Source organism: Ovis aries, chromosome 2 (genome assembly GCF_016772045.2).
Source record: "Ovis aries strain OAR_USU_Benz2616 breed Rambouillet chromosome 2, ARS-UI_Ramb_v3.0, whole genome shotgun sequence".
NCBI lineage: Eukaryota > Metazoa > Chordata > Mammalia > Artiodactyla > Bovidae > Ovis > Ovis aries.
This window is the reverse complement of record NC_056055.1, coordinates 67,651,610-67,672,303: the sequence shown is the minus strand read 5'-3', so window position 1 is coordinate 67,672,303 and position 20,694 is coordinate 67,651,610. Positions and strand designations below refer to the sequence as shown.

At 39.3% G+C, this 20,694-nt stretch overlaps 1 protein-coding gene and 1 long non-coding RNA gene across 9 annotated transcripts in view; one reads left to right on the top strand and one right to left on the bottom strand.

The window, feature by feature from the left end:
• Positions 1-3,539, top strand: part of PIP5K1B (phosphatidylinositol-4-phosphate 5-kinase type 1 beta) — a 554,522-nt gene extending 550,983 nt beyond the window's left edge. For all 7 annotated transcript variants that reach the window (XM_060409393.1, XM_060409390.1, XM_060409396.1 and 4 more), the window contains one exon: positions 2,789-3,539. In XM_060409393.1, the coding sequence (XP_060265376.1) occupies positions 2,789-2,791 (3 nt within the window). In that variant the 3' untranslated portion in view covers positions 2,792-3,539. The remainder of the gene's footprint in view (positions 1-2,788) is intronic.
• Positions 1-20,694, bottom strand: part of LOC105607911 (uncharacterized) — a 156,181-nt gene that overhangs the window by 25,078 nt on the left and 110,409 nt on the right. The window lies entirely within an intron of this gene.

Genomic DNA, 20,694 nt, shown 5'->3' with positions numbered 1-20,694 from the left:
TGGGACCCATGGACTTTAGTCCCCCAGGCTCCTCTCTCCATGGAATTCTCCAGGCAAGACTACTGGAGTGGGTTGCTATTTCCTCCTCCAGGGGATCTTCCTGACCCAGGGATTGAACCAGCATCTCTTGTGTCTACTGCATTGGCCGGTATATTCTTTACCACTAGCACCACCTGGGAAGCCCCTAAATTTTAAAAAGTAAAAATTTGGTGAACATACAGGAGTTTTAATGACCAGAGCTGGTAATGATTCATTATTTTTAATACTAAGGAAATTATATTTCATTATAATAGTGTTTGATTTTTTTTTACTGAATTACAAATTTCTCATAAAATTGGTTAAACACAATATTACATTTCTTTTCATGTAGTTTTTATTATATAAACCAGTAACTATTTTTAATATTCTAAGTTATTTGATGGTATACATTTTACAAACAGTATTTAGTAGAGTCTTGTGGTTGTAATGGAACTTTGTGATCATCTGACCCAGGACTGCCCCCCGTGACTGCCCGAGCCCTTGTCACTGGCCACCGGTCATCGAGTGCCTCCCTGCTGCCCTGGGTCCACTGCCTCAGCTCCACCCAGAGGCCAGTTCACCTGGCCTCCTCCCTCAGAGACCACTCATTTCTTTAGTTAGAAAACATTTCCACATTGAAGCAAAACTGGCTTCTACAAATTTGTCCCAGTTCTAGGGAGTCATTTTTTCTCACCCTCAGCTTCCCCGGTGGCTCAGATGGTAAAGAATCTGCAGGAGCCCCAGGTTCGATTCCTAGGTCGGGAAGATACCCTGGAGAAGGGAATGGCTACCCACTCCAGTATTCTTGCCTGGAGAATTCCATGGCCTCAAAGAGCCAGATATGACTGAGTGACTAACACGCTCACTGGAGTCTCAACAGGTGACAGATTGGGTTCCTAGGGTGGGGGGCAGTGTGCGCATCACAGCAGCTGATGGAAGGGGATTGAAAGGGTGACCCTTTTGCCAGTCTACTCACTTCACACACTCTGGTGCTCCTGCGCCTGCCCCGAGGATCACGGCCACCTGTGCCAGTGCTGTTGATGACAGTGCCACACTGGCAGTGACATTTCAGCTAGTACCTCTTTCTTCCCCAGAGTGAGTCTTCAGATATTCAAAGACAGCTGTTATGTTCTCTCTTTAAATCTCTGTATTCTCTAGACCCAAAAGTCCAGGTCTTAACCAGTTCCATGGGGTCCTGGATTTGGAGACCTTCAACTGATGGTTCTTTCAGGCAGGGCTCAGATTGGTCAGTGTCCGCCTCAATTTAGAAACCAGACACGGAACCCCAGCTGGGATCTATCGGATAAGTAGAGCTCAACTATCACCTCCCTTTGGTTTTAAAGAAAGCAGGACTCAGATCTAATTAGAAGAAACTTGTAGTTTTATGTGGGTGTTTTTATGCCACTGGTCAAGCCTAAATGAAGTCGACCTTACAGACATCTGTCCTGAGAAAGGGAGCAACTTCCTCTTTGCCCACTGCTAAAGCGCACACCACCTAACACTCAAATAATCTTTCAGATACAGCTTGAGTAGCAGTGTGAACGTGTTGTAGACTTAGGCAGGAGAACCGTTCCAATTTTGATTAATAAGAGGGAGCAGTCTCAACTATGAAACAGTGGTATATAAAAGTTACAACTCACGAAAGGCAAGAGGAAATATTCACTTTCAAACAAAATCCTGTTTGACACAGTTTCTTTCCTAATAATTTTCAGTCATTTCAAACTTTGGACTCAAGTTTTTTCAGTCTCCAGATGACTGTGTTGGGCCATACAATGTCTGTGGTCCCAGCTACAACCTTCTTAACCATTATATTGGGGACACTAACATATGCCAGGCACTAAATGATATATATATAATTTGCGTGTACCCTGTATATGTGTATATTTCTACCCAGACACTATTTTCCTAAGAAAAAAAAAGTTTATCACTTATAAAGCAAGATTTATTACTCTCATTTTACAGATAGAACAAATGAGGTACAAAGATGGTAACTTGGATACTGTCCTGTAGCTGTAATAATTAGAGGATCAACAGATGTGAGCTGTCACATCTGCCTGAACATGGTACCACTCCTCATAAATATATCCTAGTACAACTGTCAGAGGCTGAATTAGCTGCCTCTGAGCTTAAGTGGCTACCATTTTAGGTCTGATATTTGCTGGACATATTTTTTATTCCCCAGCCACAGGGACAGTGTGCGAAAATGAGCACAGGGTCCATGAGTCCCAGACTATGTTCAGGTTGCTCTGATGTACTTCAGGACCGATATACCACAGCACAACCCCAAAGCACTGTGCCCTTGGAGGGCTTAGTCAGTGTTATTTCCTTCCAAGTCCCTAGCCCTGAGCTGTGACGTGGTAGAACTTGATAAATCTTGGTGGACTTTACACATTGCGGAAGTTAGATGCTTATTATTGCAAAAGAATCAATCCCAGGGACTTCCCTGGTGGTCCAGTGGCTAAAACACCACACTCCCAGTGCAGGGGACCAGGCTTGATCCCTAGTCAGGGAACTAGATAGACATGCCACAACTGAAAGATCCCACGTACCTCAACTGAAACCAAGGGCAGCCAAATTAATTAATTAAAATATCTTTAAAAAGAAAAAAAAGAATCCATCCCAGGCCTGTTGCCCTCCCACTTCTACCTGCATGTTTCTCAGGGACGAGTCACCGAGAGAATGAATGAACTTGTGTTCCTACTCATCAGGCACCATTATAAATCAACGCCAAAACTTAGCCTTACATCTCCTTTCCTTTTTCCCCACCCAGTAAGTGAAAATGATGACCACCTTGGCAGATGGAGGACACATGAACACAGTTGTGGGAAAGAAGTTCCTCCACTCCAGAATTACCCAAAGGAAACGGCCGAACCCCACTACACACAGAATCATAATCAACTGGACTTGGAGTTTGCAAGATGTCAGGGGAGCCTTGGCGGAAAGGCTGATCAGCAGATGTGAAAAACACCACAGTCTTCTGGCATTTGCTGTTGCTTGCTGAACTGTGAAGAACTGCATGAACTCTGTTTAAGCTGCTTTCTATACCATTGCCAATCACCTTTTTGGACCTGGAAGTGCTATTTTCCTATTGACACTTGCATTATTTCATTTTGCATGCATCTAGTGATTATCCATAAGCAACATATGTAATCTGCACATATATTTTTTAAAGATCCATCCATGCAAAATGGTAAATAAAGTCTAAATTCTATTGTTTTTTGCAAAGTTATAATCATAGCCCATGTCATTAAAAGTTTAAATTGGTTTCATATAAAGATCAGTGTAATAGGTCTGCATATACTTTATAGAAAATTAGCTTCTATAAAGATTCTTTCACTGTTTACTAGTGAAATGAGATAAGCAAAGCTATTTATAAAAGGCCTTATGTCGTGTACATACATTGTCTTTGAAATATTTGTGATTTAGTTTATTGCTTGTAAAAGAGAAATTATATAATTTATTTAGTAAATACTATTGTAAACTATAGTTTTATTGAGAGAAATAAAATATTTTGTTCTCAATTGTGGTTTATGGTCTTTATATTTTTTCCTTTTGTTAATAAAAAAGAAGTAACTTTGACATCCTCATTTTTACATATTCTAGACTGCTAAATAAACTGACTCTCATAATAGATGAAAATTGAGAGAAAATTCTCCAGGCCCTGAGAAAAGACTCAATAACAGATTCTGCTGTTTGCTCAAGATTTTTCCCTAAATGTCCTGGTGTTAGTCAGCTTTCACTATGTTATATTGTGGTAACAATCCCCAAATCTGTGGACTGGGGGTGGGGGGATCCAAAGCATTCTCTAGGACATGCCACTTTTATGGCAGAAGAAAAAAAGTGATCATGGAACCACAGAGCTCATAAAGGTAGTGCTTAAATATGGTTTATAGAACTTCTGCTCACATTCCACTGGCCAAAGCAAAAGACATTGACAAGTCAGATGTCAAAGAATTGGGAAATATACTTTTCATATAGGCATAGACACAGCAGAGGGGGACAATGAATATTTTAAGCAGTTAATACATCTGTAGGGGCTTCCCTGGTGACTCAGTGGTAAAGAATCCACCTGCAAGAGACACAGGTTCAAACCCTGGTCCAGGAAGATCCCATGCCATGGAGCCACTAAGCCCATGCACTGCATCTTTTGGGCGTGTACTCTAGAACCCGTGCTCCATAACAAGAGGAGCCATGGCAACGAGAAGCCTGTACAGCATAACAAGAGAGTAGCCCCTGCAGCATCAAAGACCCAGCACAGCCAAACATGAAATTATTTTTTTTTAATATTCACTGAAAGGACTGATGCTGAAGCTGAAGCTCCACACTTAGGCTACCTGATGCAAAGAGCCAACTCATTGAAAAAGAACCTGATGCTGGGAAAGACTGAGGGCAGGAGAAGGGGGCGACAGAGGATGAGATGGTTCGATGGCATCACCAACTCAGTGGACATGAGTTTGAGCAAAATCCAGGAGATAGTGAAGGACAGGGAAGCCTGGTGTGCTGCAGTTCATAGGGTCACAAAAAGTCGGACACAACGCTGACAGAAGAACAACACTGATTTAAAAAAAAAAAAACATCCAAAACATCTCTTGAGTGTCCCAAGCGGCAGAAGCTTAAGAGGCTGTGTACTCATACACTGTGGAAAAAATCATTAGAAAGCAAAGACATTCCTGGTAAATACTCAATGTAAAATATTAATGCCGCTACTGCTAAGTCACTTCAGTTGTGTCCGACTCTGTGCAACCCCATAGACGGCAGCCCACCAGGCTGCGCCGTCCTTGGGATTCTCCAGGGAAGAACACTGGAGTGGGTTGCCATTGCCTTCTCCAATGCATGAAAGTGAAAGTGAAAGTGAAAGTGAAGTCGTCTCCGACTCTTAGCGACCCCATGGACTACAGCCCGCCAGGCTCCTCTGTCCATGGGATTTTCCAGGCAAGAGTACTGGAGTGGCAAACTGATTCTCATAAGCAAACACAGTATTAGCTTTTGTAAATAGACCTTGGAGCTATGGTGTAAGTAGTAACTTCACTTGCAGAGTTGTTGCTGGGACTCAGTCCTGGGTCGAGCTGTCAATGGGCAATTCTACTGAGATGGACTGTGGAGGATACTTGCTGTCTCTTGCCTTGCTGTCTCTAGTAGCCACATGCGCTAGCAGATGCCCCTTCTTCCTAGAGGGTTTTTCTTAACTGGAATGCCACTCTTATCCCCTCCCATTTGTAAATCTACCCATTTATCTAAGCATGGTTCCTTGAGCGCAGGACCCATTGACTGTATAAGGGTCACAGATGTATATCACTAGGGACATGAAATAATATGCACAAGTTGAGTATGCCTTTGTGTAGATGGGGGCTTTTTTTGTGAAGAAAAAGGCTATAATTTCCATCAAATTTACAGTGACAGATTCAAGAACTGTTAGGAACCACTATTTTGAGGCTTAACTCAAATACTACTTTAGTGCCATAAAGCTGTCTATGATCCCCAACTCCCTCCCCCCACCATCATCACCCCTGGTCAGCCTGTGATCGTCTCACTTGTCTCAGAAAATCTCAACACTTTGTACCTTTTTTCAATGTTGGAAGTATAACTTAAATATAATAAAGTATACAGTTACTAATTGCATAGTTCAGTGAATTTCTGCATATAAATGCACCCTCAATCTCTATCAAATTACCAATGGCATTTTTCACAGAATTAGAACCAAAAAAAATTTAATTTGTATGAAGACAGAAAAGACCCTGAATAGCCAAAGCAATCTTGAGAAAGAAAAATGAATCAGGAGGAATCAGGCTCCCTGATTTCAGACTATATTACAAAACAACAGTAAGACACTATGGTACCGGCACAAAAACAGAAAAATCAATGGAACAAGATAGAAAGCCCAGAGACAAACTCATGCTTCTAAGGCCACCTAATCTATGACAAAGGAAACAAAAATATACAATGGAGAAAAGATAATCTCTTAATAAGCGGTGCTGGGAAACTGGACAGTCACATATAAAAGAATAAAATGGGAACACTCTCTAACACTGTACACAAAAATAAAATCAAAATGGACTAAAGACCTAAATGTAAGGCCAGATACTATAAAACTCTCAGAGGAAAACAAAGGCAGAACACTCTTTGAAATAAACTGCAGCAAGATCATTTTTCACCCACCTCCTAATGAAAATAAAAAAACAAATGGGACCTAGTTAAATTTAAAAGCTTTTGAAGAGCAAAAGAAACCATAAACAAAACAAAGACAACTTCAGAATGGGTGAAAATGTTTACAAATAAAGCAACTAACAAGGGATTAATCTCCAAAATATACAGACAACCCATGCAACTCATTATCAAAAAGACAACCCAGTTGAAAAATAAGCAAAAGACCTAAATAGACATTTTTCCAAAGAAAACATACAAATGCCCAAGAGGCACATGAAAAGATGCTCAGTAAAGCTAATTATTAGAGACATAAAAACCAAAACTACAATGAGATATCACTTCACACCAGTCAAAATGATTATTATAAAAAAATCCACAAACAATAAATGCTAAAGAGTATGTGGAGAGATGGGAACATTGTTGGTGGGAATATAAATTAGTACAGCTACTATGGAGAACAGTGTGCAAGGTCCTCAAAAAATTACAACTAGAACTATCATATGACCCAGCAATCCCACTCCTGGGTATATACCCAGAGAATAAAGGGTACATGCACTCTGATGTTCACTCACTGCAGCACTGTTTACAATAGCTAAGACATGGAGGCACCTAAATGTCCATCCACAGAGGAATGGGTAAAGAAGATATGGTACATATATACAATGGAATATTGCTCAGCCATTAAAAAGAATGAAATAATGCCATTTGCAGCAACATGGATGAACCTAGAGAGGACCATACTGGGTGAAGAAAGTCAGATAGAAAAGGAGAAATCTTATATGACATCCCTTATATGTGGAATCTAAGAAGAAATGATACAAACAAACTGACTTACAAAACAGAAAGAGACTCATAGACTTAGAGAATGAAATTATGGTTGCCAAGGTGGGTAGAACAGGGTAAAAGATAGCTAGGGAGTTTGGGATCAATGCATACACACTACTATATTTAAAATGGATAACCAACAAGGTCCTACTGTATAGCACAGGGAACTCTGCTCAATGTTATATGGCAGCCTAAATCAGAGGGGTGTATATGTACACCCCTCTGAGACATGGATACATGTATATGTATGGTTCAGTCCCTTTGCTGTCCAACTGAAACGATCACAGCACTGTTAATCAGCTATATTCCAATGTAAAATTTAAAAAAAATTAAAAAGACATAGAGATGGCCAAGAGATGCAAGAAAAGTTGGTCAACATAGATAATTATTAGAAAAAGCAAATCAAAACTATAATTCCTTACATAGGTTGGAATGGCCATCATCACAAAATCTATAAACAATAAATGCTGGAGAGGGTGTAGAGAAAAGGGAACCCTCCTACACTGTTGGTGGGAGTGTAAATTGGTACAGCCACTATGGAAAACAGTATGGAGGTTCCTTAAAAAAACAAAAAATAGAGCTACCATATGACCCAGCAATCCCACTCCTAAACGTATATCTGAGAAAAACATAATTTGAAAGGATACATGCACTCCAATGTTTACTGCAGCCCCGTTGACAATAGCCAAGACATGGAAGCAAGGTAAATGTCCACTGTGAGATGAACAGATAAAGAAAATGTGGTACATATATACAATAAAGTATTACTTAGCCATAGGACAGTGTTAGTTGCTCAGTTGTGTCTGACTCTTTGCCACCCCATGGACTGTAGCCCACCAGGCTCCTCTCTCTCAGGACCTTTCCAGGCAAGAATACTGGAGTGGGATGCCACTTCCTTCTCCAGGGGATCTTCCCAATCCAGGGATCAAACCCAGGTTTCTTGCATTGCAGGCAGATTCTGAGCCACCAGGGAAGCAAAAAGGTACAAAATAGTAACATTTGCAGAGGCATGGATGGACCTAGAGACTGTTATACAGAGTGAAGTAAGTCGGAAAAATAAATATCATATATTAACGCATATATGTGGAATCTAGAAAAACTGTACAGATAAACCTGTTTGCAAAGCAGAATTATAGACAGAGACATAGAGAAGAAACATATGGACACCAAAAGGTGGGTAGGATGGGTTGGAAAACTGGGACTGATGTTTGTACACTACTATGTAAAAAGATCTTCACGACCAAGATAATCACGATGGTGTGATCACTCATCTAGAGCCAGACATCCTGGAATGTAAAGTCAAGTGGGCCTTAGAAAGCCTTATTACGAACAAAGCTAGTGGAGGTGATGGAATTCCAGTTGAGCTACTTCAAATCCTGAAAGACGGTGCTGTTAAAGTGCTGCACTCAATGTGCCAGCAAATTTGGAAAACTCAGCAGTGGCCACAGGACTGGAAAAGGTGAGTTTTCATTCCAATCCCAAAGAAAGGCAATGCCAAAGAATGCTCAAACTACCGCACCATTGCACTCATCTCACACGAAAACTGAGCGCCGAAGAATTGATGCTTTTGAACTGTGGTGTTGGAGAAGACTCTTGAGAGTCCCTTGGACTGCATGGAGATCCAACCAGTCCATTCTGAAGGAGATCAGCCCTGGGATTTCTTTGGAAGGAATGATGCTAAAGCTGAAACTCCAGTACTTTGGCCACCTCATGCAAAGAGCTGACTCACTGGAAAAGACTCTGATGCTGGAAGGGATTGAGGGCAGGAGGAGAAGGGGACGACAGAGGATGAGATGGCTGGATGGCATCACGGACTCAATGGACATGAGTCTAAGTGAACTCCAGGAGTTGGTGATGGACAGGGAGGTCTGGCGTGCTGCGATTCGTGGGGTCACAGAGTTGGACACGACTGAACTGAACTGAACTGATGTATGAAGTAGATGGCTGGTGAGGGCCTACTGTATAGCACAGGGAAGAAAAAAATAGAATATACAATCTGTTTGTAGGCTATATTAAGTTAACCTTCAAAATGCATTCCAATATACAGAAATTAGGTGCAGAAATAATACTGTTTGATCCCACTTATATGAGGTGCCTAGAACAGTCAAATTCAGAGAGTCAGAAAGTACACTGGTAGATGCCAGGGGCCGAGTGGTGGGGAGGGTGGATGGGGAAGGGCGATGGGAGTTAAGTGTTTAAAGGGAACAGAGGTTCAGTTTAGGAAGGTGAAAAATTCAGGAAATGGATGATGGTGACAGCTGTATAACAATGTGAACATACATAGTGCTACTTAACTGTATAGTTAAATATGGTTAAAATAGTATGTTTCCATATTATGAGACTTTTACCACAATAAAAAAATTTTAATTTCCCACACATCTTCAAAGATAATAAATTATATGGCACTCAGGAGACATAATCAGAATGCTGTGACAAAAATGAACATTCTTATAGATGGCCAAAAAGCACATGAAAAGATGATCAACATCACTAATTATTAAAGAAATGCAACTCTAAACTACACGCACCCCAGTGTTCACTGCAGCACGATTTACAATAGCCAGGACATGGAAGCAACCAAAACGTCCGTCAACAGAGGAATGGATAACGAAGACGCGGTACACATATATACAATGGAATATTACCCAACCATCAAGAAGAACAAAATAATGCCATTTGCATGAGTGGACCTGGAGACTGTCACACTGAGTGAAGGCAGATAGAGAAAGACAAATATTGTAAGATAATGCTTATGTGTGGAATCTGAAAAAAAGCGTACAAATGAACTTATGTACAAAACTGAGTCACAGATGTAGAAAACAAACTTATGGTTACCAGAGGGTAAGGGAGGAGGTATGAACTGGGAAATTGGAATTGACATACACATACTACTATTAAAATAGATAACTAATAAGGACTTACTGTATAGCACAGAGAACTCTACTCAATACTCTGTAATGGCCTATATGGGAAAGAATCCAAAAAAAGAGGGGATACCCTCTGCATCATGTTAGACTTAGTAAATAGGTACGGTAGTCTTGAGCAAACATAATCTAATAACCTATATTATATATAAATAATAAAATGTATAAAGCCTCAAAATTTTTCTAAAACCTAGACCTAGACAGTGTCTTATTGAGTGAAGTGAGTCAGACAGAGAAGGAGAAAAATTGTTTGACATCCCTTATATGTGGACTCTAGAAAGAAATGATACAAATGAACTTACTTACAAAATAGAAAGAGACTCAGAATACAAACTTATGGTTGCCCCAGGGAAGAAATAGTTAGGGAGTTTAGGATCAACGTGTACACACTTCTGTATTTAAAATGGATAACCAACAAAGACCTACTGTATAGCACATGGAACTCTGCTCAATGTAATGTAGCAGCCTGGATGGGAGGAGGGTTTGGGGGAGAATGGATACATGTGTATGTATAGCTGAGTCCCTTCACTGTTCACCTGAAATTATCATAATATTGATAATCAGCTATACTCCAGTACAAAATAAAAAGTTCAGAAAAAAATTAAAGTGAATATGTGTGTTAGTCGCTCAGTTGTGTCCAACTCTTTGCAACCCCATGGACTGTAACCTGCCAGGCTCCTCTGGCCATGGAATTCTCCAGACAAGAATACTGGAGTGGGTTGCCATTTCCCTCTCCAAGGGATCTTCCTGACCCAAGAAGCAAGCCTGGTCTCCTGCATTGCAGGTGAATGCTTTACCATCTGAGCTGTTACGGAAGCCCTTTTGAATATGCGTATATGTATGGCTGACTCACGTTGCTGTGTACCTGAAACTAACACAACATTGTAAATCAACTATATTTCAATAAAATTTTTAAGTTAAATAAATAAACGTAGGGAGGCTAGCCAACTTAAAGAGCCCACACTTCTAACCCCTTATGCTATATAACCACCTACATATGTATATAACCTGTATGTATTATATAACCTCATATATGAAGGCTCTATACAGATGAATAAAGCAGTGACAAAGGAAGAGATTTATGCAGGGAAAAAGTAGGAAACAAAAAAAAGATAGTTGGATTTTGTATAAGAACTTAAGAGCTGCATGTGTTAAATGAGAATAAGAAAGTATGAAAACAGTAGATGTTAAAATTACAAGGTTACATACTGAATTGAAACATCTTGGCATGTTAGTATACCCAGGGAAACAGACCTGTGTTATATTTTAGGGTTAACTAGTATTAGTGTAACAGTTAAGAAAAATGAGATAGCATACCCAAATGTTTGCATAAATAGATGAAATTAAATGCAAAAATAATCAGTAAAAACAGCATCTACGCATTGGAAACACATTCAAGGACATGTGTTATACTTCAAACAAAACAAGGCATTTCCATAATGTGAGCATCATATAAACATTTATTTAAACTGTTATTAAATACTAACTAGGGATATCAATACTTACAGAATTTTCTTTTAAGTTTCTAATAGGTGAAACAAAATTTAAATGGTAACATTCAAACTTTTGTGTCACGCATTTGCATTGCTAAATTTTTTTTCTTTTAAACTTTTTATTTTGTATTGGGGTATAGCCAAATAACAATATTGCAATAAGTTCAGGTGAATAGTGAAGGGATTCAGCCATACATCTACATGCATCCATTCTTTCCAAAACCCTCCTCCCATCCAATCAGCCACACAACATTGAGCAGAGTTCCATGTGCTATACAATAGGTCTTTGTTGGTTATCCATTTTAAACACAGCAGTGTATAAATGTTGATCCCAAATTCCCCGTCTCTTTCCTCCAGCAACCGTAAGTTCATTTTATAGGTCTGTGAGTCTCTTTCTGTTTTGTAAGTTCATTTGTATCATTTCTTTTTAGATTCCACATATAAGGACTGTCATACAAGATTTCTCTTTCTCTGACTTATTTCACTCATATGACACTCTCTAGGTCCACCCATGTTACAGTAAATGGCATTATTTCATTCTTTTCATGGCTGACTAATATTCCACTGTTTATGTATATACACACCACGTATTCTCTATCCACTCCTCTGTCCATGGACACTGAGGCTGCTTCCATGTCATGGATAGTGTAAACAGTGCCGCAGTGACTACTGGGGTGCATGTATCCTTATGGATCATGTTTCTCTCCAGATATACGTCCAGGAGTGGGACTGCAGGGTCATGTGGTAGTTCTGTTTTCAGTTATTTAAGGAACCTCCATACTGTTTTCCATAGCAGCTGTACCAATCTACATTCCCACCAACAGTGCACGAGGCTTCCCTTCTCTCCACACCCTCTCCAGCATTTATTATTTCTGGATTTTTTGATGATAGCCACTCTGGCTGGTATGAAGTGATATCTCATTGTAGTTTTGATTTGCATTTCCCTAATAATTAGGGATGGTGAACATCTTTTCATGTATCTGTTGGACATCTGTATGTCTTTGGAAAAATGTCTATTTAGGTCATCTGCCTATCACGAAAACTGGACAGCCACATGTTTAAAAAAAAAGATCATTCTTTAACTTCATAAACAAAAATAATCTCAGAATGGATTAAAGACATAACGTGAGACCAGACACTATAAATCTCCTAGAGGAAAACATAGACAGAACACTCTGACACAAATCACGGCAACATCTTTTTTGATCCATTTCCCAGAATAGTGGAAATAAAAACAAAAATAATAAACTCAACAGTTTTTGCATAGCAAAGGAAATAATAAACAAAATGAAATGACAACCCACAGATTGGGAGAAAATGTTTGCAAGTGACATATAAGGAATTATTCTCCAAAATTTACAAACAGCTTATGATGTATAACAGCATGAAAACAAACATCTATGCATTACTAAATTTTATAGACCAAATATTCTAGAAACCATGCAAATTTAACTTTCAGTTTTTATATTTATAACAAAGAAAATGGTAATTTATAATATTCATTGTTTGGGGGATATAGATAAAGATTTCAATATATATTTTAGTTTTTAAGTGAGTAAATAAATATATGGAAAAAGAATGAATATTCTGGAAACATAAAAGAGCTCTTAGAAATTAAAAGCAAGATGGTATAAACTAGAAACTAAGAGAGAGAGAGTCATTAGGAGATAAGGTTGAAGAAATATCCCCAAAAGATTAAAAATAGGTAAAATGGAATAAGAAAACTTGAAGACCATTAGATCCAATATCCAAACAACAGGACTTCTGGAAAGAGAAAATATAGACAATGGATGTAAGAAAACTCTCAAACGAGTCAAGAAAAATTTCCAGAGCTAAAGGATATGAGTTTGTTTCCAGATTGAAAGGGACTCTGAGTGCCCAGCACAATGGATGAAAATGAACCTGACCATGCAACTTCAGACCACCAAGGATGATGACTAGATTCGACAAGGTTTCAGACAGAAAATTTATTTTATATAAAAGCTCAAGTCTCAAAATTGTTTCAGATTTCTCAATAGCATTCTGATAGCTAGAAACTAGTGGAACTATGCCTTTAAAATTCTGAGAGAAATTAATTGCCAACCTATAATTCAATATGGGCTTCCCTGTGGTTCAGCTGGTAAAGATTCCACCTACAATGTGGGAGACCTGGGTTTGATCGCTGGGTTGGGACTATCCCCTGGAGAAGGGAAAGGCAAGCTACTCCGGTATTCTGGCCTAGAGAATTCCATGGACTGTATAATTCGTGGGGTTGCAGAATCAGACAGGACTGAGCAACTTTCACTTATAATTCTATAAACCCTGTATAGTAGTCAGTGTTCTCTAGAGAAATAGGATGGGGGAGACATAGACATAGATGACAGGTTTATTTTCAGAAATTGGCTCACACAACTGTGGGGAAAGGCAATTCTGAAATTCATAGGGCAGATTGCCAGTCTGGAAACACAGGCAAGGGTTAATGGAGTAATCCTGAGACAAAATCTCTTCCTTTCCAGGAAACTTCAGTTTTTGCTATAAGGCCTTAACTTGATTTATTTAATCACTTAAAAACTAAAATATATATTGAAATCCTTGTCGAGCTACCCTTTACCTTGAAAGGGTAATCTCCTTTAAAATCAACTGATTAAAGATCTTAATTATGGGACTTCCCTGTCAGTCTAGTGGTTAAGAGTCCATGCTTCCAATGAAGGGGGTGTGGGTTCGATCCCTGGTTGGGGAACTAAGATCCCACATGCCTCGAACTAAGATCCCACATGCCTCTTGGGGTGGCCAAAAAAAAAAAAAAGAAAGATTAAAAAATAATAAAGATCTTAATTAGAGCCACAAGATATTTTCAGTGTTTCAAATATTAGTGTTTGATTAAATAGGTGCTCTACCACTAGCCCAGTTGATACATAAAATTAATTAAAAATGAAGGTAGAATAAGTTATCTATGCAAAAATCTTTTCCATCTTTCCTTTATCTAAAGACTTCCAAAAGATACCTTGAACCAAAGTGAGATAGTAAACAAAGAAAAAGAAAGGTGTGAACTAGAGAAATCACTGGATCCAAAAAGAAGAGGTCAAACTCAAAGGGAGGTGAAAGGAATCCCCAGGATAAATGTAAAGGGAAATCCCAACATGGCAACAATGGAGATCTATAAATATATCAGTCCAGATGGGAGCAGGTAAGACGGCTCCAGACACAACTTCTCCAAAAAGGTGAAAATACCCAAAGACTTATTAAATGAGGACAGAAAATTAATTCTAGGTATCCTGGATCTAAGCCTGGAACAGGGAGCAAGGGAAGGCTATTAACAGAAAAAAATCTGGTTATAATATGGAATTTTGTTAATAGTAAACGTAAGAATAAAATCTGGAACTTAGTTAATAGTATGGATAGCACTGGTGATAGAAGCAAGGTTCAATGCTGTAAAGAGCAATACTGCGTAGGAACCTGGAATGTTAGGTCCATGAATCAAGGCAAATTGGAAGTGGTCACACAGGAGATGGCAAGAGTGAACATTGACATTCTAGGAATCAGCGAACTAAGATGGACTGGAATGGGTGAATTTAACTCAGATGACCATTATATCTACTACTGTGGGCAGGAATCCCTTAGAAGAAATGGAGTAGCCATCACAGTCAACAAAAGAGTCAAAAATGCGGTACTTGGATGCAATCTCAAAAATGACAGAATGATCTCTGTTCGTTTCCAAGGCAAACCATTCAATATCATGGTAATCCAAGTCTATGCCCCGAACAGTATTGCTGAAGAAGCTGAAGTTAAACAGTTCTATGAAGACCTACAAGACCTTCTAGAATTAACACCCAAAAGAGATGTCCTTTTCATTATAGGGGACTGGAATGTAAAAGTAGGAAGTCAAGAAACACCTGGAGTAACAGGCAAATTTGGCCTTGGAGTACAGAATGAAGCAGGGCAAAGACTAATAGAGTTCTGCCAAGAGAAGGCACTGGTTATAGCAAACACCCTCTTCCAACAGCACAAGAGAAGACTCTACACCTGGACATCATCAGATGGTCGACACCAAAATCAGACTGATTGTATTCTTTGCAGCCAAAGATGAAGAAGCTCTATACAGTTAGCAAAAACAAGACCAGGAGCTGACTGTGACTCAGATCATGAACTCCTTATTGCCAAATTAAGACTGAAATTGAAGAAAGTGGAGAAAACCACTAGGCCATTCAGGTATAATCTAAATCAAATCCCTGATGACTATACAGTGGAAGTGAGAAATAGATTTAAGGGACTAGATCTGATAGAGTGCCTGAAGAACTATGGATGGAAGTTCGTGACATTGTACAGGAGACAGGAATCAAGACCATCCCCAAGAAAAAGAAATGCAAGAAAGCAAAATGGCTGTCTGAGGAGGCCTTACTGCCGGGAGGCAGCACGAGGAATCCCGCCGGTGACAAGGTCATGAGGAAGGAAGCCTGACAAAACACAAGGACGTGATCAGGCTTCAGGGGTTCCCCCTGGAATTTCCTGAGCATGTACCCCAAAAACCAAAAAATCTACTGGCTTTTGTACTCTGCTCTTCTGATATTCTCTGAGAAAGTCAAATCAGGGCTTTAGTCTTCTGCATTTGAAAAGGATGTTTCAGTTAAACCCCTCTGATAGCTCTCTAGCTTGCTAACAGGTTCCCTGGACCTTACAGCTTGTGAATTGTCTTCTGGTTGACAAACCCTTACCAGAAAAAAGACTGTAAAATGTTAATTGGCCCTTTTGATCGGAAGATGATGTAAATTACCTAAGACTTGTGTATACAATTAGGTATGCAGAGAGAAAAGCCTGGTTTTGATAAGAGTCCGGGCTGCTAACGCTGCATAATTTTGTGTTACCCACTGATCTCTATGTATAATCAAAAAGTATAAAAGGCCTTCTGAACAATAGAGGATGGGGCCAGTCGCTGGACTGGTTTCCCCGTGTCTCCTCTCTAATTTCTGGCTGAATTCCCATCTGGGGCATGGAGGCTCACCATGTCTACTTACTTGTCCCAGCTTTTAAGATCCAAGTAAGGGGGAGCCCAAGGCGGGGCACGCCCCGATATTCAAGAGGACACCAGTGGCCTAACATAGATGGTGCAAGCTCCTTGTCTGGAACTTTACTGGCTTCCCATGTAAACCAAGTTATTCAGCCTTCTTTCTCCACTTAATTTTCCTACTACACTATTTCTCCCTAATCTAATCTTATATTCCTATATTAATAAACAAATAAGTTTTCCTCGCCTACGCCGTCCACGCTTCGAATTTCCCTGGATCCACCGGGGCTGGAACCCAGCATCTTACAAATAGCTGTGAAAAGAAGAGAAGTGAAAAGCAAAGGAGAAAAGGAAAATACACCCATCTGAATGCAGAGTTCCAAAGAATAGCAAGGAGAGATGAGAAAGCCTTCCTCGGGGATCAATGCAAAGAAATTGAGGAAAACAATAGAATGGGAAAGACTAGAGATCTCTTCAAGAAAATTAGAGATACCAAGGGAACATTTCATGCAAACATGGGCTCAATAAAGGACAGATATGGTATGGACCTAACAGAAGCAGAAAATGTTAAGAAGTGGCAAGAATACACAGAAGAACTGTACAAAAAAGATATTTACAACCCAGATAATCACAATGGTGTGATCACTCACCTAGAGCCAGATAACCTGGAATGTGAAGTCAAATGGGCCTTAGGAAGCATCACAAGCAGTGGAGGTCATGGAATTCCAGTTGAGTTACTTCAAATCTTGAAAAATGATGCTGTGAAAATGCTGCAGTAAGTATGCCAGCAAATTTGGAAAACTCAGCAGTGGCCAAAAGACTGGAAAAGGTCAGTTTTCATTTCAATCCCAAAGAAAGGCAATGCCAAAGAATGCTCAAACTATCACACAACTACACTCATCTCACACGCTGGTAAAGTAATGCTTAAAATTCTCCAAGCCAGGCTTCAGCAATACGTGAACTGTGAACTTCCAGTTGTTCAAGCTGGTTTTAGAAAAGGCAGAGGAATCAGAGATCAAATGGCCAACATCCACTGGATCATCGAAAAAGCAAGAGAGTTCCAGAAAAACATCTATTTCTGCTTTATTGACTGTGCCAAAGCCTTTGACTCTGTGGATCACAATAAACTGTGGAAAATTCTGAGAGAGATGGGAATACCAGACCACCTGACCTGCCTCTTGAGAAATCTGTATGCAGTTCAGGAAGCAACAGTTAGAACTGGACATGGAACAACAGACTGGTTCCAAATAGGAAAATGAGTATGTCAAGGCTGTATATTGTCACCCTGCTTATTTAACTTATATGCAGAGTACATCATGAGAAACACTGGGCTGGAGGAAGCAAAAGCTAAAATCAAGATTGCCAGGAGAAATCTCAATAACCTCAGATATGCAGATGACACCACCCTTATGGCAGAAAGTGAAGAACTAAAGAGCCTTTTGATGAAAGTGAAAGAGAATCATGTCATCTGCAAACAGTGAGAGTTTTACTTCTTCTTTTCCAATTTGGATTCCTTTTATTTCTTTTTCTGCTCTGATTGCTGTGGCCAAAACTTCCAGAACTATGTTGAATAGTAGCGGTGAAAGTGGACACCCTTGTCTTGTTCCTGACTTTAGGGGAAATGCTTTCAATTTTTCACCATTGAGGATAATGTTTGCTGTGGGTTTGTCATAGATAGCTTTTATTATGTTGAGGTATGTTCCTTCTATTCCTGCTTTCTGGAGAGTTTTTATCATAAATGGATGTTGAATTTTATCAAAGGCCTTCTCTGCATCTATTGAGATAATCATATGGTTTTCATTTTTCAATTTGTTAATGTGGTGAATTACATTGATTGATTTGCGGATATTGAAGAATCCTTAACCCTAAAGACTCCACCAGAAAATTACTAGAGCTAATCAGTGAATATAGTAAAGTTGCAGGATATAAAATCAACACACAGAAATCCCTTGCATTCCTATACACAAATAATGAGAAAGTAGAAAAAGAAATTAAGGAAACAATTCCATTCACCATTGCAATGAAAAGAATAAAATACTTAGGAATATATCTACCTAAAGAAACTAAAGACCTATATATAGAAAACTATAAAACACTGATGAAAGAAATCAAAGAGGACACTAATAGATGGAGAAATATACCATGTTCATGGATCAGAAGAATCAATATAGTGAAAATGAGTATACTACCCAAAGCAATTTACAAATTCAATGCAATCCCTATCAAGCTACCAGCCACATTTTTCACAGAACTAGAACAAATAATTTCAAGATTTGTATGGAAATACAAAAAACCTCGAATAGCCAAAGCAATCTTGAGAAAGAAGAATGGAACTGGAGGAATCAACTTGCCTGACTTCAGGCTCTACTACAAAGCCACAGTCATCAAGACAGTATGGTACTGGCACAAAGACAGACATATAGATCAATGGAACAAAATAGAAAGCCCAGAGATAAATCCACACACCTATGGACACCTTATCTTTGACAAAGGAGGCAAGAATATACAATGGAGTAAAGACAATCTCTTTAACAAGTGGTGCTGGGAAAACTGGTCAACCACTTGTAAAAGAATGAAACTAGATCACTTTCTAACACCGCACACAAAAATAAACTCAAAATGGATTAAAGATCTAAATGTAAGATCAGAAACTATAAAACTCCTAGAGGAGAACATAGGCAAAACACTCTCAGACATAAATCACAGCAGGATCCTCTATGATCCACCTCCCAGAATTCTGGAAATAAAAGCAAAAATAAACAAATGGGATCTAATTAAAATTAAAAGCTTCTGCACAACAAAGGAAAATATAAGCAAGGTGAAAAGACAGCCTTCTGAATGGGAGAAAATCATAGCAAATGAAGCAACTGACAAACAACTAATCTCAAAAATATACAAGCAACTTATGCAGCTCAATTCCAGAAAAATAAATGACCCAATCAAAAAATGGGCCAAAGAACTAAATAGACATTTCTCCAAAGAAGACATACGGATGGCTAACAAACACATGAAAAGATGCTCAACATCACTCATTATTAGAGAAATGCAAATCAAAACCACAATGAGGTACCACTTCACACCAGTCAGAATGGCTGCGATCCAAAAATCTGCAAGCAATAAATGCTGGAGAGGGTGTGGAGAAAAGGGAACCCTCCTACACTGTTGGTGGGAATGCAAACTAGTACAGCCACTATGGAGAACAGTGTGGAGATTCCTTAAAAAATTGCAAATAGAACTACCTTATGACCCAGCAATCCCACTGCTGGGCATACACACTGAGGAAACCAGAATTGAAAGAGACACGTGTACCCCAATGTTCATTGCAGCACTGTTTATAATAGCCAGGACATGGAAACAACCTAGATGTCCATCAGCAGATGAATGGATAAGAAAGCTGTGGTACATATACACAATGGAGTATTACTCAGCCGTTAAAAAGAATTCATTTGAATCAGTTCTGATGAGATGGATGAAACTGGAGCCAATTATACAGAGTGAAGCAAGCCAGAAAGAAAAACACCAATACAGTATACTAACACATATATATGGAATTTAGGAAGATGGCAATGATGACCCTGTATGCAAGACAGGGAAAGAGACACAGATGTGTATAACGGACCTTTGGACTCAGAGGGAGAGGGTGGGATGATTTGGGAGAATGGGAATTCTAACATGTATACTATCATGTAAGAATTGAATCGCCAGTCTATGTCTGACGCAGGGTGCAGCATGCTTGGGGCTGGTGCATGGGGATGACCCAGAGAGATGTTATGGGGAGGGAGGTGGGAGGGGGGTTCATGTTTGGGAACGCATGTAAGAATTAAAGATATTTTAAAAAAATAAAAAATTAAAAAAAAAAAGAAAGTGAAAGAGAAGAGCAAAAAAGTTGGCTTAAAGCTCAACATTCAGAAAACTAAGATCATGGCATCTGGTCCCATCACTTCATGGCAAATAGATGGGGAAATAGTGGAAACAATGGCTGACTTTATTTGGGGGGGCTCCAAAATCACTGCAGATGGTGATTACAGCCATGAAATTAAAAGATGCTTACTCCTTGAAAGCAAAGTTACGACCAACCTTGACAGCATATTAAAAAGCAGAGACATTACTTTGCCAAAAAACATCCATCTAGTCAAGGCTATAATTTTTCCAGTAGTCATGTATGGATGTGAGAGTTAGACTATAAAGAAAGCTGAATGCTGAAGAATTGATGTTTTTGAAGTGTGATATTGGAGAAGACTCTTGAGAGTCCCTTGGACTGCAAGGAGATCCAATCAGTCAATCCTAAAGGAGATCAGTCCTGAATGTT